This window comes from Leopardus geoffroyi, chromosome C1, assembly GCF_018350155.1.
Source record: "Leopardus geoffroyi isolate Oge1 chromosome C1, O.geoffroyi_Oge1_pat1.0, whole genome shotgun sequence".
Classification (NCBI taxonomy): Eukaryota; Metazoa; Chordata; class Mammalia; order Carnivora; family Felidae; genus Leopardus; species Leopardus geoffroyi.
Window position 1 is genome coordinate 98,944,162 of NC_059328.1, and position 21,291 is coordinate 98,965,452.

Here is a 21,291-nt window from a genome sequence, read left to right on the forward strand (position 1 = left end):
TCACCCAAAATCTCTTTAGGGATGTTTAGGAAGAACAGGCAAAACTCTATTTTGCTCATGGTTTTATGTCTTTCTGAATGTTGGCAAATAGTGCTGGACACGTTGATATTTGCTCCTCCAAACGCCACCTCGCTGTGGGGACCAGGACGACCAGGTGATGCAATCATAATGCTCCAGGTTCAATGAACAATGTGGGCACGTGTTGGAGAAGGTGGGTGGTGAAGCGGTGAACCCACCCCCATGTTCCATGTCTCAATATTGTCCCTCCCTCAAGAGCAGGGGTCAGCCAACTAGAGCTGGCGGGCAAATCCAGCCAGTGCCTCCTGTATTTGTAAATAAGCTTTTATTGGGAAACAGCCACACCCATTCGTTTACATGCTGTCTACAGCTGCTTTCACACTACAACAGTAGAGCTGAGTATTACAACAGAAACCATCTGGCCCGCGGAGCCTGAAATATTTATTCTCTGGCCCTTTATGGGAAAAGTTGGCCGATCTGTGCTACAGCGACTCTAAGTCCTATCAAATATTCCTCTCCCAGAAGTACTGTGTATAAAATGTTCAGCCATGGCTAAGCTACTTAACTACTCGTAGCCCAATTCCTTGATCTGCAAAATTGGGATAATACTAATTACTCCATAATGTTGAATGTTAGATAAATAGTTTCCATAAGCACTTAGCATGGTATTTGGTATTTGGCTGTCACTAAATCTCTTGTTATTATTGTGGAATTTGACTTGTATCTTACTATGACTTAGGGGGGATTTGCTGATTGTGGGGAGGTGGTCTAACCCCATTTGCAGGTGTAGACCCATATTTAGAAAAGGTAGCAACATCCCTGCCCAACTGATCAATGACCAACAAAGCCATACTACTGACATCAGTTCTACTGGGGCAGTAACTCCAGGTTGTTGTTCTCGGGAGGCCCACAATGTTAGGACCAAGAGGTTCTTCTCCCTTCCCCAGACCCTAGACCACCACTACCACCACCGCCACCACCGCGTATCCCCTGCATGCCATCTGGGGCACCTTTGGTGCTCCTTGACAAACTCCACGAGCTCCTCTTCTGTGTAAGGTTTGTCGGGGATGGCAATGGGCTCTTCCATAAATGGCTCGTAGAAGTCAACCTCATTCATCTTCAAGGATAATTTCTTTGCAACCTGTAACATTCAGAAATCCGACAATAGTTTCCTTAAATGCCAGTTTAGAGTGGCAGTGGGTTGCCCATCTGTAAGGAGTGCGTGAGTTTTCTGGCAAAGACATGACGGTGTTCTTTACAGTTTTAACTTAAATGTTGAAGTAGTAGAGGGGCGCCTGGGTGGCTCAGTCGGTTAAGCGTCCGACTTCAGCTCAGGTCATGATCTTGCAGTCGGTGAATTCGAGCCCCGGGTCAGGCTCTGTGCTGACCGCTCAGAGCCTGGAGCCTGCTTTGGATTCTGTGTCTCCCTCTCTCTCTGTCCCTCCCCCACTCATGCTCTGTCTCTATCAAAAAATGAATAAATGTTAAAAAATTTTTTTTTAATGTTGAAATGGTAGAAACTCATCACCGATGCTTAGCTCAACTGACTCGAGAAGGACCGATAGGAAGGAAAAAACCTATCTGGCAGATGAGGTCCAGGCAGGAGCAGGGAGCAGGGGGAATAAAAAGTGTGAAGTCTAATTGCACAGTCGTCATCACGCCACTGTATTTGCCAGGGCTGGGGGAAGAAGCAAATGTCAACAGAGCAAGCTCAGTGTTCTGGGATGCATGGATTTAACTGAACCAATTTTGATAGCACAGGCAATTGATGGAAACCATTTAGAGCATACGAGTACTCAGAATCAGAGGTCAACCCATTAATCCGTCCTCAATCAGCCCCTACCCCCTCCTTTCGATTTAGGCTGAAAGCACTGGCCCTAGGGTTCTCTCTCAGTGCAGGGCTTGTCCTACGGGTTCTCAGGCTCTGGGAACTGCCCGCTTTGTTGCCAGCCAGAGGGTGACCAGCCATCCTGGTTGGTCCAGAGTGGAGGGCTTTCCCAGACTTCAGACTCTTAGTGCTAACACTGGGCTAGTACCTGGCAAGCCAGGGTGAACTGCTCACCCTCTACCAAATAACAAGCTCGGGGGGCCAGCCTGTAGCCCAGAAGACATCGGTGCTCTTGATTAAAGTGCCCGCACGGTCTGCTCTCAGGGCAGAATGGTTGCTGTGTTCGCCTGCAGAGCTGCTGAGCTCAAATCTCTTTTTGTGAAATGATTTGAGAGGCCTGGAATGTGCAAGGCTTTGTAGAAAATCAAATGCCATTCTTTTCTAGTTCAGAGCTGTGGTCCAAGAAAGCACAGGGATGAACAGTGGTTCCCTTGAAACGAAAGAGGAATTGCCTAAGAGCTGACGCCCTGTGGTGGTAACCGATGGTACAGAGGCCCCGGGCAGCCGTGACTAATTGGGGAGGGGGAGGAACTGGGTATTACATAAGCTGTTATACAAGGAGGGCCATTCTGAGCCAACACTGGTGTCCCTATGGCTTTTGTCATCAATTGCTATTAATTCCAGGTCACTATATTCCAAAAGACATTTCTTAGGAACTACAGTCAGTCAAAAGAGATTTATGGTCATGTTGATTTTGAGGGACAGGGAAGTATGGAGTTTTTTCTTACTGATCCCCCCCTCTTGTACGGGGCCGGGGGTGGTGTGGATGATGGGGTGGGGAGTGTAGGAGGGAACCAGCAACCACACAACCAGTGTCTGGGTTTTCAAACTGTTGTTTACAAAGCTGGGCCCGTCAGAGAATGGGCTTAAGATGACACTGGATTCTGGGTTTCTGACTTCACTTACTACATATTTTAGGAACCAGGGAACTGTGCTTATAGGAAGTGGGAATTGACAGGACGCAGGAAAACAGTAATAGTAGCAAGCACAAGGGGTGCTCACTGTGTGCCGGGCACTCGTGCAAGGTGCTTTCTGTTGAGTCCTTTATGAATCCTCACTTGGATTGCTGAGGTGAGAACCATCATTATAATTATTTTACAGATAATGAGCCAGAGGCACAATCTGTGTATGCAATTTGTCAAGATCACATATGTGGAGGGGGATAGAGCCTGAATTTAAATCCAGGCAGTTTGTGTGTGTGTGTGTGTGTGTGTGTGTGTGTGTGTGTCCGGTCCGTGAGCGCCAGTGTCTGGCTTTGCGATGTCAAGATCATGAACGTAAAGTTGGATTGTGATGTTCTTAAGTGTCAGTCCTGGGAAACCCAAACAAAATTTTCCAGATAGTCACCATATCCCCGCCACCACCACCACAGAATGCCCCGCTCTGTATCCCTGAGAAGCCCTTTCTTCCACTCTTGCAGTGGTATCTTGGATAGTAAGCCTGCCGTTCTTAGCTCTTAGATTCTCTTGCTCCATTTGCTCCAGAGATGTTGTGGCTTGGTTTAGGATCAGGATGCGTAGATCAATCAGTACTGGTCCCAAACCTGTGGGCCAGGTAAAACTCCCCAGGGAGCTCTCTGAAAACACACATTCCTGGGCCTGGGCACAACCATAAAAAAACACCAACTTCTAGATGTAGGGCTCAGGAACCCATGATTTTAAAAGCTCCTTGGGGGATACCAATATGGACAGCGGTTGGAAACTACTAACTCCCAAATCTACATCAGCGGCCCTGACATCTCAGTGTCTTTATGGTTCTCTTACTCATATATTTAATATAACATATTTATTGGTTTGTTTATTTACTTTCTGTCTTCCCATCTTTACCTCACCTCCTCCCCTGCCACATTAACTCTAAATTCTACAGGGACAGGAATCTGTTTTGCTCGATGTTGTGTTCCTGGCATCTAGAAGAGCTTCTGGCACATAAAAGGCACTCAATAAATATTCTCTGAATGAGAAAATGAATAAATAAATGAAAGCCATCTCTAGTTATACGTCTTCCCTGCTTGCAGAAAGAGAACTCATCAACCCCATCCTTATGTTGCTCAGTAGATTCTTCTTCCTAGATTCCCTAATGTTTTCAGTAGCTTCAAAGTCTTTGCTGTCTCGAAACAGAGACTTGCAATCTTATTTTTGAGTCTTCTCTTGGCTTTCTCTCCCTCACCTCAATAGTGGCCAAGTCCTCTTGTCATCTCGACCTCTGCCAGTTGGCTTTTCGTCTTTGAGACCATATGAGTGCCTCCTTGCCCCTCGACTCTCCTGACTTCACACCTCTACAAAGCACCTCTGCTCTAGTGTGTCCCTCTGGGCTGCCATGCTGTCTCAACAAAAGGTTCTTCCAGCTCTCTCTTCTTCACTAGCGCCCCCTGCTGGACACCATTGAGGCAGCTGCTGGGAGCAGCCAAGCCTTCTGGACTTCACCATCTTCTTCTTGCCTTGGGCTCTGTCTCCCAACTGATGGGTGCAATTTTCAAGCCCCAAGTGACACTGAGTCCTCTAAGTGTGACTGCTTTGCTGTGTCCCATGTAGAGGAAGACAGGGTGTCTTTCTCTTTTTAAATGTTATAAAATCCAACAAGGCTATGTGAACGGGGACACTTATGACTCAGTGTCTTACAGAGTTTTGAGTGAAGAGGTTTCTGAGTTTTTAATTATAGCCTGACCTCACCTTCTTCATGGGCCACAGACACGAAGCCATATGGTTAGGCTGGGAGGCACGTCTGAAAACAAACACTACCGTGAACACAGCGTTGGGCCACCCTTCTCAGAACTGAGGCTTTGTTGCTTGGCCAAGCCCGTCTGCCTGGTTCTGTTCCCTCAGATGATTTCTTACCCAGGAGCCACGTCAGTCACTGCTGGCCTATCATAAATGAACATCAATGATGTATTCAGTTTAGACTTCCCTGTACGTCCCCTTCTCTCTAAAATTATCTTCCAACCTCCATTTTCCTGGGCTTAGATGGCTGCCTTTTATGCTCAGCAGGACTAACATTTACTGAATGTTTACCATGTGCCAGACGCCAGCGAAGTGCTTCACATGTATTGTTTCTTTCTCTGATGTACAGTAAGTAGTATATGGCATTGACTTTGAAGTCAGGCTGAGCTGAGGTTATATCAGGCTTGACTACTTCCTCACTATGTGACCGTGAGCAAATCACTTAATCTCTCGGTGCCTTGGTTTCATTCTGTGTTGACTGAGAATACTAATCCTCCCTTTATACGCACGTTGAGATAATCGAAAACAGCTATGTAAAGCTCTCAGTACAAAGCCTGGCATGTAAAAAGTACTTAATAAGTGATAGTTACTCTTCTTCTTGGCATTCTTGCCCAAGATCTCTTTGGACTCTAATCCAACCAGTTACAGTACATTTTCTTCAAGTTTAGGTTACAAGACTCAGATTATAGACTCTCTTCTGGATCCTTTTTAATCCAGAATTTTTATCCATAGAGGTGGTTCAATATACACATATACAAAGATTGAATACGATCTATTTTTGTCATACTCCTTCCTTGCTTCAGCACCTACAGGCTTCCTTACAGGCTTCCTCTTGTTCTTCACAGAATACTTGAACTTCTCATAGTATAAAGGTCCATCAGAACCCCTTCCCCCACTACCTTATTCCTCAGTAGGCCACTCTCTGCCTAACTTTTACTTGAATGTGATCAGGATTTAGTCTGTCCTAGATTTATTTGTTCTAGTAAATATGGTGATTTAGGGTTTTTAGTTGGTGTGTGTGTGTGTGTGTGTGTGTGTGTGAGAGAGAGAGAGAGAGAGATTGAGAGAGACAGAGAATCATATATGTGGAGGTGTGGATGTAAGTGTGAATGTGTGTATTGAGTATAGCTAGGTAAGTGTGGTGTGGATTTGAGTGTAAGTGTGTGTGAGGAGGTATGTGTTATATTTGTGTGTTGTGTGAGTGTGTGTGTTGTATGTGTCCTGTGTGTTGTGTACTTATGTGTGTGGTGTGTTATGTATGAGTTTTGTGTTATGTGTGTCTGCTATGTGAGTGTGGGTGTGTGGGCATGCACTCTGAATCTCAAGGGCAGGTACAAGGTATTCTGCTTACGTGTGTGGTACCAACGAAAGGGCAGGGGTTTGGGGCATAGGCGGGGATCGCAGCACTACCATTAATTCACTGGAGACCTTGGTTATTACTGAATCTTTCTAATTCTGTTTTGTCATCTGGGACGTGGGACTTCTTACCTTTCAAAGTTGTTGAAATGATTAGAGATCATACAAATGCAATATTGCAAGTTGTACTTAACATATGGAAAGCCCTTGATAAATAGTAGCCATTGGAGTCAGAACTCCAACCACAGTAGACCCCAAATAAACCACCCATTGATTCGAAGTCCCTCACATAGGCCGTTCTTTGGCTTATGAAAGCACTTGCCACATCCAGAAAAGAAAGAACTGGATTATAGACAAGTACATCAAGGACTTCTCTTGGAGATGTAGGCAACTTACTGAAGCGCGCGAGGCTCCAAATGACCAGTGGTCCTCCCCATTCCGTCCCATCCTAACTCAACAGAGCGGGGAGCATGCAACCCTGGGAAGGGAGAGAATCGCTCTAAAAACAAGGAAGCAGTGACCGGTGTCCTGGCACACTCCGCTGATGCACCTCCCACTCTTAGTGATCGAGGTGGCAAAGAGTGGTCCATCACTTTTCATGGACTGTTTTCAGAAATACTCTTCGATCCTCTAGATTTATCATCTTTGTACCCCTCTCCCATTCAAAAGTGATGTCCTGCCATATATCTAGCACTTCTGGAGAAAGTATTAATGGATGGAGGATGGTTAATGTTTCCAAAAGAAGAAAACAGTACTGAAAAGTTCAAATTTTAATCCTACGTGCCTACAAAAGTATTTAAACCAGGGTTTCACAGGTACTTACCCCTTTGTCGAACGTAGCAAAAAATTTGATGTAAGGTTGGAAGTGTTCAGCTGCCTCTTCAAAAGCCTTGTAATCTAAGAGGGAAAAAGATCAAAGAAAGAGACCTTTTCAAGATGCACACTGCAGACATTTCTCTCTTTAAATAATGTCGAGAAAGTGGGGGGCCAATTAATCCTGACTGGATAATTATTCCGAAGATATTATTTAGATAGATAATGATTTAGTACTATTTAAACCCACAATTTCCCCCCAAGGAGTTTGAATTGACTGGTATTCACTTGAGCTAAAGAAGAACCCTTTACCACATTTTTATGTGTTTTTGGGAATTGGTAAATGGGAAGGAGAAAATGGAGGAAACTCAGAGAGGGAGGAAAATAGAATATTAGACTCTAAACCCAAGGGAAAAGTTCTTCCACTCAAACTCACCACTAGTTGTAAGTGTGCCCTCTAGAGAGAGTGCAGCTTACTATAAATGAGTGCTAAGAAGAAAATCCACCTTAGTATGGAAAGCAACCTCAATTAAAGATGACATCATGAAGGTACTTTAAACTTCTTAGCAGGAATACCCCTTTTGGTAAATCCTCATTTTTCTTTCCCTCTCATTAATGTTTTATTTTATTTTTGAGAGAGAGAGAGAGAGAGCGAACAGGGGAAGGGCAGTGAGAGAGGGAGACACAGAATCCAAAGCAGGCTCCAGGCTCCAAGCTGTCAGCATAGAGCCTGACGCGGGGCTCAAACCCACAGACTGTGAGATCATGACCTGAGCCGAAGTCAGACGCTTAACCGACTGAGGCACCCAGGCACCTCTCTTTCCCTCTTTTTAAGGTTTTGTTTTTATTCTGACCCCTTGGGAGGATGATTTAAAATTAATCAAGCCTATGCTTGACTCTGGTCCCAAACGTGAGTCCAAACTGGTCAAGAGAGGCATGAGACACATGAGGATGGCCATACTGTGCCTTACTACATCGGGATAGCTACCTGGCAAATACACTGGTCTTTCAGCCTTAGAGGTGAAGGTGATGGTGATGGTAATGATGGTGGTGGTGGCTCTGCATAATGTCTATAATCCCGAAAAGTGGTCATCCTATGATTCATTCTTAAGATTAGCTTTCTCCCATTTTGTGGAATCCCCTGTCTCTTAATCATTAGAAGCATAGGCTTTGGCTAGGATTCTAAGAGCATGCAGACTTTTCTAATAGTCAATCAAAAACATTTCAAGAATAAAACTGGCTCAGGGAACACCAAGATATAAGACAAAGCCACTGATCTCAAAGGCTCACAACCCAGAGAGGGTATGGATCCTTAGAGAACCACAGTGCAATGTGGTTGCTAGAATAGAGGTAAACACAATAAACACAGATGGGGGGGGGTGTTGAAAAATTTACAAGAATGCCTGTACAGACTGATACACATTCACACAAACCCACCCCCATAAAAGTAACTGGGTAGCCAGAAAATATATCCTATAGACTGATAGTTGGTGTAGAGAAGGGGGTGGAGGGAAAGAAGATGGGTGGGAGGTATGGAGAATGCATAAAGAGAAGGTGGGAGAGAATGGAAGTGTTTAAGCTATACCGAAGTCATTTATGTATATCTAAAGCTGCAGTGGGCTCCATCAGAATCCTCCTTCCCTGACCCCCTTGTCCCTGATGAATCTCTCCCCACTTCCTTAACTTCTACCCTGATGGAAAGAATGGCCTAAACCTGTGTCCAGAGAATTCCCTTCTTCCCCTAGGGAACCAGTCTATATCCCTTTTAAGATGAAGGTTAGATAGAGCAAGGCAAGTCTCCAGGGTGGTGCTTCAAACTGTGGCTGAACCTTTAACCTTGCCCAAACAGCAGCTGTCTTGCAGGGAACCTGGTCTAACCGCCTGCTCGGTCTCACCTCATGTGGTCCCAGGTATTTCCTGTCCTCACGTCCTGTTCTGATGCTGACCAGCTCCGTCCTGGCTCCTTCAGTCTGACCCTCCAGTTTCCCCTTCTGGAATAGGCTCCTCAACATTCAGCCTTCAACCTCCAGCTTACTGCAGCCTTATCTTAGCATTTCCTCACCTTTCTTCCCATCTCTCAGGGGTTTCTGTTCTGAGTATTGTACCACCCTCCCCCGCCCCCGCAAGCTCCAGATTTCCCCCAGTTTGGAATTCTTAACATCAGCTGAATTCCCCCCAGAGAGTTCCTGTCATGCTCTTTCAACACTAGCATCCATAGCTACATGTTAAAGCCAGATGTGAACCTTCATGTCCAACTTCCTTGGTAGATGTAGCCCCCCAGTTCTTCTAGGTCCTTTCTAATTTGGTCCCAAATCACTTAGGACCCTCTTCTCCCAAGACCATCCCAGTCTAACTATGTGTGAAACCCCTCCAATTCTCCATTGTCCCTCCATTGTTCTTGCTCTATAGGATGGCTTGGGATCATTTGTAGAGCCAATGCTCTTGGTGCCATTAAAGTTCCCTGACCAATCACCCTCAAATTACAGCAGAAATACAGGACTGCTTCCCTTGGTGCCTTACCAACTCCTAGCTTCCCCATCCACGGACTCCATCCTCTTTTGCAGGGCAAGAAGAAACAGAGAGATGTGGATGCCTGATAGAACATCGTGATGCTTTCAGTCAGTGTGCGGTAGCAACCGGTGCGTCACAACAGCCTTGAGAGACATACATTTTCTTGTGGTGATAAACTTCCTACGTGCTTTCCACAACCATTCAAAATTCTACAGTAGTTAGTATTATATCTGAAAGTCATGGCCCCCTCTGTAAACTTCCTGCATTCTGGAACAATTATCTTCTGCCGAAGACGTCAGCAAGCATCACAGCTAAGACAGCCTTGGAGAGGCCACTCCCCTGACTTCCTCACTGGATCTTCTCAGGTGTTGTGATTGTGACCAAAGTCCACGTTTGTTCGTCATCAGTGATGTTTTTTGGTTTGTGACACTCTGTAAAATAGTCCATTTTTTCGGTTTTGATTTAATATACTCTAATGTTTGTATTTTCTACTAACATCAATGGAATGAATGTATAATTGCTCTTTTTTACTGTGTTCATCATCATCATAATCAGTATTATTAACCTGGTCTGGTATCAGGTATTCCTAAAGTCAAACCGTGTCAATTTAAAGATAAAAATTCAGCCTTACAAAGGAGATTGAAATGGCTCACTAGTGATTTTATTATTTGAATCTTCAGGGGAAAAAAATGGTAAGACCAGGAGAGCAATATCTGTGTATTCCTAAGGAAATGCTTCATCGTTATTTTCAAATATATAATATGGAAAGCTTTGAATTTGAAATCTATTCAGATTATCACAAGAATATTCCATTTATCGATGAAAAAGAAAGTAATAGCCATGAGGGCTAAAAGAACACTCACACCTTGGAAGGATAGTTTAGAGATTAGATTTCCTGAATTCTGTTCAGTGGTGAGAAAAGACCGCTCATCCATCAAAGACAAAGCAATGACCATTGTCCTATCATTTGCCACCATCCAAAGTCTCTTGTCAACTGTGACCATCAAGAATAGAAGAGATCATTTGAACCCTTCACCGGGAATAGCATGTTGCTGTTTCAAAAGCTATCTCAAAAATCTAAAAATATTTTATTTGAAGGATTTATGCAATGAAATATTTGATAACTTTTATCTTCTTTTATTATTATTATTATTATTATTATTATTATTATTGGTAACAGTAGTAGTATATAAAGAAAGCAAAAGAATGTTTTGTTTCGTTTTTCCACTAAGTCCAAATCCTTTCCAGTTTACTCCTATGGGCTGTATAAACATTCCCACGTTTTGTGTGTGCCATGGCGTGAAAAAAGTGTGTAAGTCTTGAAAGTACAAAACAGTGTTTAAGTGTGTCAGCTATAAAGTCAGATTCCTAGGACTGACATCGTGGCTCTACAGTTTATTTACTAGCTGTGTGACAGTGAGTTACTTTAACCTTTTTGTTCCTTTCATTTCCTCATCATTAAAATGCAGATAATACGGTAACCACCCTACAGGCTAGTCATGAGAAAGAAATAAAGGCATCTGTATGGAGTTCCTGGCATAGGCCTTGGCCCATGACGTGTGTTTATTAAAGGAAGCTGTTTTGGGGGCGCCTGGGTGGCTTAGTCGGTTAAGCGGCCGACTTCGGCTCAGGTCACGATCTCGCGGTCCGTGAGTTCGAGCCCCGCGTCGGGCTCTGTGCTGACAGCTCAGAGCCTGAAGCCTGTTTCAGATTCTGTGTCTCCCTCTCTCTGACCCTCCCCTGTTCATGCTCTGTCTCTCTCTGTCTCAAAAATAAATAAACGTTAAAAAAAAAAAATTTAAAAAAAGGAAGTTGTTTTTGTCAATTGGTTTAGTAAGGAGAATAGGAACTGGAATGGGGCGCCTGGGTGGCGCAGTCGGTTAAGCCTCCGACTTCAGCCAGGTCACGATCTCGCGGTCCGTGAGTTCGAGCCCCGCGTCGGGCTCTGGGCTGATGGCTCAGAGCCTGGAGCCTGTTTCCGATTCTGTGTCTCCCTCTCTCTCTGCCCCTCCCCCGTTCATGCTCTGTCTCTCTCTGTCCCAAAAATAAATGAATAAACGTTGAAAAAAAAATTTTTTTTAAAAAGAATAGGAACTGGAAGACGTGCTCTTTATCCCAGTCTGGGCCTGGCCTCCCTCCTTATCTGCTATCCTGAGCTTAATGGAGGAGAGAGAAACAGAGGACAAAACAAACGGAGGGGTGGGGACAGAAAAGGAGAAAGTGAAATAGAAGGAAATTAAAGAGAAAGAAGAAGGGAGTAGGCAGAGCACCCCCCACAGTAGTCAGCATCTAAAAGAAACAGAAAAATCGAAGTGAAATCACCCAAAGGACAGCTGGGCAAACCTCTTTGGCTAGCCACCTTCTGCAGGCACGCTGCTAAGGAGGGCGAGTGGAGAGGCTTTTATATAACACATGAGAAAACGGTTACGTTTGGTTACGGGAGAGGGAAAATAGGTGGGTTGTTGGTGCAAAGACCAAGGATGCCAGCTGGCAGACGAGTAACAGCTTTGCAAAGGATTTTCAAAATATTTTCAAAATATTTTGGACTTTCCAGAAACATCATAAGCAGCCCTCCTTTGCATGTCCCCCACGCGCTAATGCTACTATGGTTATGCCCACTCCTTCTATCACTCTCCTTCTCTCCACGGCTGAGACTTCAAGAAAAGGATTACTTCATTGGGTCATGCTGCCAAAGCTCTTTGGAAAGAGGCACTCCAGTAGTAGCCTTGCTGGTCCCTCCTCTTCCTGATTCCCACTCTCTACCCTCTCACCCCTGTATGGGTGGCAGTAGCGCTATGAGGCATTCCTGTGCCCACCCAAAACCTGACCACAAAGCGTTCAAAGGGATTATACCCAAGGGTGAAGCTGTGCTGTTGCAGTGAGCCCTGGTAGTCAGCTGTGGGGTTGGCCAGCAATTTTCCACACTGTGCGGCAGCTGCTAAGCCCCACCTACTCAAATTTTCCTCTAATCCTGTCCAAGTGACTGAGAAGCTCTCCAACTGGTGACCACAGGAGGGGCGAACATCAGGGAGAGAGCCTGCTATTTACTTATTTTAGGGGAGAGTCCCACTGGTAGGTGGCCAGGTGGAAAAAGGGGAGGGAGACTTTTCTCTCTTCTGTAAAGCACTCACCTCCCCGCTTCAAGATCAGGGAACATGGCCCCAACCTTAATGCTCTTCCAGCATCCTTGCCTGTTTTGCATAATTCTTGGACATGGGTCCCACCCATGGCAGAGGGTGCAAGAAAGATTCTCCCTCCATCCCACCCAGCACAGGATATGCTGATAGCCCATCTTCTTTATGGGCGACATGTAACATATCTGGTTGGGAATCTAGGCTTTAGACTCCCAGATGGGGCTGACAGACAACTTACACTCCGAGTCTTCACTCTTGAAAAAGCCAATGAGCTTGATGTGGTCCTCAATGCGTTCAAAGGCTTGGACTTCCAGTTTGCTGTTGATGATCTCCACGGGATCCTCAATTAGCTGGAATGCCACACACACACACGTGTATGAAATATGTTCCAACAAGAGAACCGTTCCTTCCTCAGTGGGGAAATCAGGCACACATGTAAGCTACTTTGGCAGGAAGCTGTGGACCCCATGCATCCCCAGTGAGCACAGCGGCAGCGCCTTCTGAGGAATGGACTTAACTCAGGAGTAGGTCGACTGGGCAATTCTCTCTGTCTCCTCCTCTATTGAGTTTGGAATAGTCTGTGACTCAATTCTGGCCAATGGCTCTCGGGGTAGATTTGCTAAAAGCTTTGGGAAAGTTCTCCTTTCTTTTAAAGAGAACAAAGGAAGCCAGATCCTCCCCGCACCCCCCGCCCTTACCTCCCATTGCATATGAATGAGATGTGAGTATCAGCTCCTGCCACTGGCTTTCTTGTAACCGACCTGAGAAGAGTCAGCTGGGGGACAAAACCAACACTCTGAAAAGCACACTACCTGTGATTTGTCAATAAGTCTAAAATCTGCCCTCTCTCTGCCCTTCCATTTGTGCTTCTAGGTAGCTGAATTTGGTTTCCATTACGTGCATCTAGAAGCCTCCACTTGGCTGACAGAGATGGGCCAGTGCTGGGTTGACCCAGAGTTTTCTGTTGCCTCCTTCACATTTTTAGGGCTTGTAGGTATGGGTCCATGAGAGAGCCGAGAGACTCTTGGGTGCTTTTTTGCAGGACGTGGCCTTCAACTCTCTTTTGACTCACTCTTTCTGGGTTTTTGAGGCCGTGAGGAAAAGGCCACAGGCCACTGTGCACTAGCTGGTAGATAGGAAATCACCAGCATAGATGTCATTTACCTGTACAGGTATCTGTTTGAAAGCATTCGACTTCACAGCTATTATTGAAAGTGTGAGTTTGTTTATGGATAACATACTTTTATAATGTCTGTTCCTCTATCTGCCTGAGCATATGGATCTATAGTGTCGTGCTTCTGTGGCTGAGAGGGAGTATGATATCGGGGGCTCATTAGTCCTGCCACCCTCAGCTGATTGTTATTCTATCTCTAAGTGATTACCCATCTCTCTTTCCCACTCTCTCCAGAAGCCCTGGAGCAAAGCTAAGGGGGCGTCAGGGGCTCCTGGTGTATAACTGCTAAGAAAACTAATGTGTTGCCTACACGATCCCGATTAGTGACCCTCTGGTCACTAATAAAACAGTTTCTAAGGTAACTTAAGGGCCAGCTTCCCAATAGAAAATAGCACTGTGAAGTAGGTACTCCCAGGTTTTTTGTGAAGCATGAGGAATCTGTCTTAGACCAGGACAGATTATCCAGCTTCTCTGTTTTTACTTTGGGGTTTTACATCCCCCTGTAGTTGAACCCAAACAGCTCCAAGCAGGGCCACTGTGCATAAATGCTTACGTCCAGGAGAAACTCCACCAGGACGTCAGCTGCAAATTCGCCATCAAACTCAATTGTGCGATCGCCCTTAAGAACATACAGACTTCCTTCTTCGTCAAAACCTGGAAGAAACAAAGAGTCCCCAAGACAAGGTCATCCTGATGCAAGAAAAATCATCCCCCGGGCTGAAGTCTGGCTCAAGATCTATGGAGCTAGCATTAACCTCAGGATCAGTTCCCCTTGAAACCACCCCTGTAAAGGACACCCTAAGTACACATTTAAATTGAAACAGTCAAGAACCAATGGCCCCACCTGGACTTTAACTTGATAGAAAAATCTATTCTCTACCCTACCACTGCTTTCATTTTCCAAATATGCTGCCAACCTCATTCTCCCTATAAAATGTTTCAGTGCCCACTTGACTCCTTTTAGCCGGGCATTCCAGTCCCTCCATGACCTAGTGCCAATCCTATCCTTCGCATTCTCCCTTGGGTAGACCCGCTCTCTTTGTGTGCTTCCCTCCTTCTTGCCCTCATGCTGATGTGAAAGAGTGTGTAAAGGAAAAGTCACAGAGTGTGGTTCTTTACACAGATGTTCTCCTGGTTCCTCAAATTTGGAGTGACCTCCAACCCTGCTCTCATCCTGGTCAGTTCCTTTGGATCTCGGCTTAGGACTCATCTTTCCCAAGAAGGCCACTCCAATCTCTCTCACCACCATTACTCTTCTCTCAGCTTCATTTACAGGTACTCACTGGAACAGTAAGGTCTCCAAAGGCAGGACCACTGTCACCTTGGTGTCCCCAGAAGCTTGCACAGAGCCTGGACACATCAGGCACCTCATAAATGTCCGTGGCCAGAATGAGCGGCTTGCTTTTCTATCGTGGCTGAATTCTGCACATCTTTTCCCAGTTAGCTGATAATGCTGCAAGGGAAAGTTCTGCCTCTTTTCTGCCCTCCATTGCTGCTGGCATAATGCTATGCACTTTAACAAATGTTCGCTGGAAAACTATGTTTCCCTCCAGGAATGCTAAATAACTCAGGCTGGCATTTAGTCTAACTGCATGGCATCCTTAATTCCTTAGACAAATTGTTTTCAAACTCTCTATTAGCTGGAGAATGCTTTCTCCAAAGGAACTCTCCTGTAGAGCCTCTAGAGAAGAGGAGGCCGGCCCACTGCCTGCTGTGTCCCAGGGCACATCTGAAAAACCCCAGACACATTCTGGAGCACCATTTGCAAATTTAAAGGGTCAAGGTGTCAAGTATCCTTGAGGCCAGCAATGATCAACAACAACGGGTAACTTGGGAACATCAGCCAGTGTCCTGATATTGGAGTTTTCTCTGAGTGAAACCAGTTAGGAGACTTTTGTAGTAGTTCAGGCATAGCCTGATGGAGACCAAACTCAGGCAAATGGAAGGAAGGATGACGAAGAAAGAGCAGGTTCACAAAATACCACTGTCCTGTAAACTCTGAGAGCCAAACAGTCCAAAAGAATCTGCTCCAATTCCTCCAGGCCGAATGTAGAGAAAAGTTCGTTTAGAGTTTTCAAGCTCTGTCCACTTGAGAATACCCATTGGTCCACTCTTATAAAAGCTTGTCCAGCATTTGCCTCCCACCGCCCTAAATTCTTAGATCACTGGAATACTAGTATTTTCCCCTAACTAAATTTACTGGAAATTCTCTCAAATTCAACTTTCCATGAAAGCAATGGGAAAGAAGACTAGGGTAGCAATAGAATCTGGGGGCAGAGAAAAAAGTCATTAAATTGCTTTTGACTAGGGAAGCAGTTTAACATACTCTGTTCCCCCGACCAAAGGGGGAAAATATTCCTTAATTTATCCCCAGGGAAAGAGATACCCCAGACATTCTTAATAATTTGCTATCGTTTTATAACCATGAGTTCTTCCTTGTGTCTAACCTAAATACAATCTCATAAAATTTAAATCTTAAAAAAAAAAAAAAAAGCTGGTCTTCTTGAAAATAAAATAGAGAACAGTTGTTTGTAATGCTCTAAGATAATGAACCTTCGTGTACCTAAAGCCACTAATCTTTTTTCCCCCCTGCATTTACTACCCCAAATCCAATTAACCTTTCTTCAAAGGTCCTGTTTTATAAGCTCCTGCTATATTTAAATAGCCATTCTTCACTGGTCATGCAGAAAAGGCAAAATGGGCAGTACATGTGTGTGGGTGTTGGGAAACCAGAGGAGCTACCCATATTGTCTCTCCTTGGGATTAGGGGTGTGAGCGTCTTAAAGTGCACTTGAACTTGAGCGTGACGTATTGACACAAGAGATCACAACACGTACCGTGTGGTCACTTAACCATGCTGTGTCTAAATCCTCCCTCTCGCCCTTAATGATAATGCCCAGCTGGGGTTTAGCTTTACATTTAGAAACCACTGGGACCCCAGGGTCACTACTATTAACGTTATCTTGTGTTGGCTGCTTCAGCCAAGAGATAAGGAAATAATAGATGATGAAAGAAGAGATTTGCTCTCTTCCAGAGAGATAACCATGGCAGTGAGATGAAGAGGCTAGGCTTTTAGCCTGTTCTAGGAGCTGAAAAGAAAGGTTTGACTTCTTTGGTGTCAATTTCTATGGTGATACAAAGATATGTTTGATGATTCATGTGAAATCATTCAATTCAAGATATATTTGATGATTCTTGTGAAATCATTCAAATCAATTCAATTCATTCACTACTTTCATGAAACTCATCCCTAACCCAAGACTAAGGTGTGCAGAATTGTTTAAAAATAGTCCAGTTACCATGCAAGAAGAAATGAAACTGTACTTTTTTTTTTTTTTTTTTTTTGCAAGACACATTTGTTTCTTCCTGGTATGCCTAAAGAAGTCCCACTTACCCAGTTTCTTGGCAAGCTTGGCTTCTTTCTTGGCATCCACCATCACAAAGCCTATATCTTTATGTTCCAGGACCTGGGCCACAAGCTGAAGGGAAAGACAAGCCAGACAGTAAGGGGACCAAGGGCAGAAAGATGGTACAATATGTTACGGGATAATATTCTGACATAACGACAAGAAGATTGTCCTCCGTACATCCTGTTACTCTGACAATTCAAGCAGCAACAAAGAGATTCCATGCCATACCCCCAGGAGAAGGATGGTTTAGCAGAATGCTGAGAACCTAGGAGAAAAAATATGAGGACCAGACCTAAGATATAGGATTTGGAAGTACATCCACTGTCTCACACCCTCCTCTGCCCTTGAGGTAGATCAAGTTTGAACTGAGAGAAAGAAAAATCAAAAAGGAAGCAAGGAGTATTTGGACAGCCGCAGGTACATGACAATGGGCCCAGAGCCCTTCCCTTGCCGCCAACCGAACATGGAGTCAGGTGGGGACACAAGATATCACAAGGTACACTTTGTGGTCACTTAACCATGCCTCATCTAAATCCTCCCTCTCATCCCTGAAAAAGCTGAGGAACCTTAAAATGAAGAAGACCTGTATCTCCAATAGTCAAGCATGGTCCTTGGGTTCCTTCAGCCCCTGGGCTTGTGGAGTTGAAATGCCCACCGGTGTATCTGGCCAATAGACCCAAGACGGCTTCTGATGCTTTCCCACAGCCCACTGAGAAAAAGAACCAGTAGAGGACCAGAATGGAACCATCAGCCCCAAAAGTGAAAAGGATGCAGCAGGGTCCTAGGTGGACAGATGGTTGGACACCAGCACAGGACTGGCATCACGTGAATCTTCCTGAAACTCAGATTTAAGGAAGCAGGGAAACCCTCAACTGACAGAGATCTATGTCCTGCCATCTGGTGAATGGGAGCTTAAATAGAAACAGTGAAGGAGATACTAGAGAGATCATGAAACATTAATGTCACTTTTCTTTAAATTAAAAAAAATGTTTATGTATTTATTTTGAGACAGAGAGTGAGAGCCAGAAGGGGGCAGGGAAAGGGGGAGAGAGAGAATCCCAAGCAGACTCCATGCTGTCAGCACAGAGCCCCACATGGGGCTCGATCTCATGAACCGTGAGATCATGACTTGAGCCACAATCAAGAACCGGATGCTCAGGGGCGCCTGGGTGGCTCAGTAGGTTGAATGTCTGACTTCGGGTCAGGTCATGATCTCACGGGTTCGTGAGTTCTAGCCCCGCATCCGGCTCTGGAGCCTGCTTCTGATTCGGTGTCTCCCTCTCTCTCTGTCCCCCGCCCCTCGTGCTCTGTCTCTTTCTCTCAAAAATAAATAAATGTTAAAAAAAATTAAAAAAAAAAAAAAAAAAAAAAGAACCGGATGCTCAACCGACTGAGCCACCCAGACACCCCTTTCTTTAAACTTTTTAAAAAAGGTAATTATAGATTAATGTGCAGTTCTAAGAAATGATACAGAGATCCCTTGCACATTTTACCCAGGTTCCCCCAAAGTAACATCCTGGCAAAATGATAGTGCAATATCACAAACTAGACATTGGCTTTAATGTCGTCAAGATACAGAACATTTCCATGACCACAAGGACCCCTCATGTTACCCCTTTATAGTCACATCCTCTTTCTCCCAAACTCATCCCCTCCCTAAAAAGATTTCTACAACCTTCTCATTTGAAGAATGTTACCTAAGTTCAATCACATAGTATGTAGCCTTTTGGGAGTAGTTTCTTTAACTCATCGTATTTCTCTGGAGATTCATCCAGATGCTTATGTATATCAAAAGGTCATTTGTTTTTTATGTGCTGAGTAGTATTTACATAGTATAGAAGTACTACAGTTGGTCAATTATTCATCCATTGAAGGACATCTGGGTTGTTTAAAGTTTGGGGCTATAATGAATAAAGTTGCTATAAACATTAACATACAGGCTTTTTGTGAAGGTTGGTTTTCGTTACTCTAGGATATATGCTCAGGAGTGTGGTTTCTGGGTATAGCAACTGCATGCTTAATGTTTAAAGAAACTGCCGAAGTGTTTTGCTGAGTAGCTGTACCACATGACATTCCCACCAGCAATGCAGTGATGAGCTGTCTCATTCTTCCACCTCCTTGCCAGAATTTGGAGTTGTCACTATTTTTAATTTCAGCCATTTTTACAGACGTGTAGTGATATTTCGTTATGGCTTTAATTTGCATTTCCCTAATGTCTAATGAGGCTGAACATTTTTTTTCATGTGCTTATTTGACATCTATATGTCTTTCTCCATGAAATCCTTATTCATGTCTCGGCTTATTTAGTAAACAGGTTGTTTTTGATTGTTGAGTTTTGAGAGCTCTTTTAATATTAGTCCTTTTTCAGAGATGTGGTTTACAAACATTTCTCCCACTCTGTAGCTTATCTTTTTATCCTCTTAATAGGGTCCTTCACAGAAGAAAACATTTCAATTTTGATGAAGTCCAATTTATCGGTTTCTCCATTTATGGATTGTGCCTTTGGTGTTAAGTCTAAGAACTCTTTGTCTAGCCCTATATCCTGACGTTTTCTCCTAATTCCTTTTCTAAACATTTTATAGTTTTAATTTTACTTTTGGGTTCATGAACCATTCTGAGCTACATTTCAGTAACGTGTGAGATTTATCTTGTTCTTTTTTGTTTTTTGGCCAGCACCATTGTTGAAAAGGCCATCTCTCCCCCATTGAATTGCTTTTACACCTTTGTCACAGATCATTTGACACAATTATGTGGATCTATTGCTGTTTTCTCTCATACGTCTGTCAATATCACACGGCCTTGATTACGGTAACTATATAATAGCTCCTGAAGGTGAGTAGACTGCCTCTTCCCACATGATTCTTCTTTTTCAAAATTGTTTTAGCTAGTTTAGTTCCTTTGCATTTCCATATAAACTTTAGAATAATCTTGTCTCTAATTATAAAAAAAATATTTCTAGGATTTTCATAGGAATTACATTGAACCTTTTTTTTTTTTTTTAATGTTTATTTTTGTGAGAGAGACAGAGCATGAGCAGGAGAAGGGCAGAGAGAGAGAGGGAGGCACAGAATCTGAGGCAGGCTCTAGGCTCTAAGCTGTCAGCACAGAGCCTCACATGGGGCTCAAACTCACAAACCGCAAGATCATGACGTGAGCTGAAGTCAGATGCTTAACCAATTGAGCTATCCAGGTGCCCCTGCATTGAATCTTTAAATCTGTGTATTAACATGGGAAGAAGTGACATAGTTACTATGTTGTCCTCCAACTCAGGAATATGGTATGCCTCTCCATTTATTTAGATCTGCTTTGGCTTCTCTCATTTGCATTGTGTAATTTTTAGCACACAAGATGTATGCATGCCTTGTTAGATTTATACCTAATTATTTAAATGTTTTGAGTGATTATTAATAGCATTTAAAATTTTGGTGGTCATGTGCTTATTGATGGTAAATAGGTATATAATTGCTTTTTCTATGTTTATCTTGTATCTTGCAACCCTGCTGAATTGTGATTAATGCTAAGAGGTTTTTGTTTTGTTCTTTGCAGATTCTTTTGGATTTTTCTATGTAGACAACCATGTCATTCACAAAGAGGGACAATTTTTTCCCCATGTCTGTATGCCTTTCTTTTTTTGGGTTTCCTTATGGCACTGACAAGAGCTTCCAGCATTATGTTCAATAAAAGTGGCAAAAGCAGACATCTACGCCTTGTTCTCAATCTTAGGTCTTGGTCTACTTTTCCTTTCCGTTCTATCAGTTTTTGCTGCACACATTGTGCAGTTCTGCCCCTTTGTGCACATCCCTTTAGTATTTCCTGTTTTCTCTGTGGAGTGATCCTGGATCTATTTGGCTCTGCAGTTTGTGCTATAAATCCCTCTACTTCGTCTTCTGTGGTTGCTTCTCTCATTTTCTCTTCATTCCTACATCCGCCTTCATTTTTCCCGGCATCTCTGTCTTTTCCCTTGGATTTCCTTTCCTCTTATAACTTCTTTGAGGGCTTTCTTTGCATCTTCACTCTTCCTTGCCATTTTCTTTCTTTCTCTCTGCTGCTAACTACTCCTGTTCCTTTAAAGCTAAGGATATTGGTGGGAAGCACAGAAGCTGTTCTGTGGAGTGTCCCTGGTGACCAGGGGTGGAGGGGCAGACAACAAATGGCACCACCTGCCCCTAGGGCAGTTTTCTCTCCTTTCTTGGATTTTGGCTGAGAATAGGGAAAGCAGGCTTTGGATGAAAGACATCATTATCAGTGTTTATGTTATGACTCATCTTGA

The 21,291-nt window shown here is 43.9% G+C and overlaps 1 protein-coding gene across 1 annotated transcript in view; it reads right to left on the reverse strand.

Moving 5' to 3' along the window:
* The window catches only part of CASQ2 (calsequestrin 2), a 65,064-nt gene that overhangs the window by 23,817 nt on the left and 19,956 nt on the right, over positions 1-21,291 (reverse strand). The window contains exons 2-6 of the mRNA XM_045478767.1: positions 17,006-17,090; positions 14,165-14,265; positions 12,676-12,787; positions 6,803-6,876; positions 1,029-1,159 (exon numbers count right to left, since the gene is read on the reverse strand). Coding sequence (XP_045334723.1) covers positions 1,029-1,159; positions 6,803-6,876; positions 12,676-12,787; positions 14,165-14,265; positions 17,006-17,090 — 503 coding nt within the window. The remainder of the gene's footprint in view (positions 1-1,028; positions 1,160-6,802; positions 6,877-12,675; positions 12,788-14,164; positions 14,266-17,005; positions 17,091-21,291) is intronic.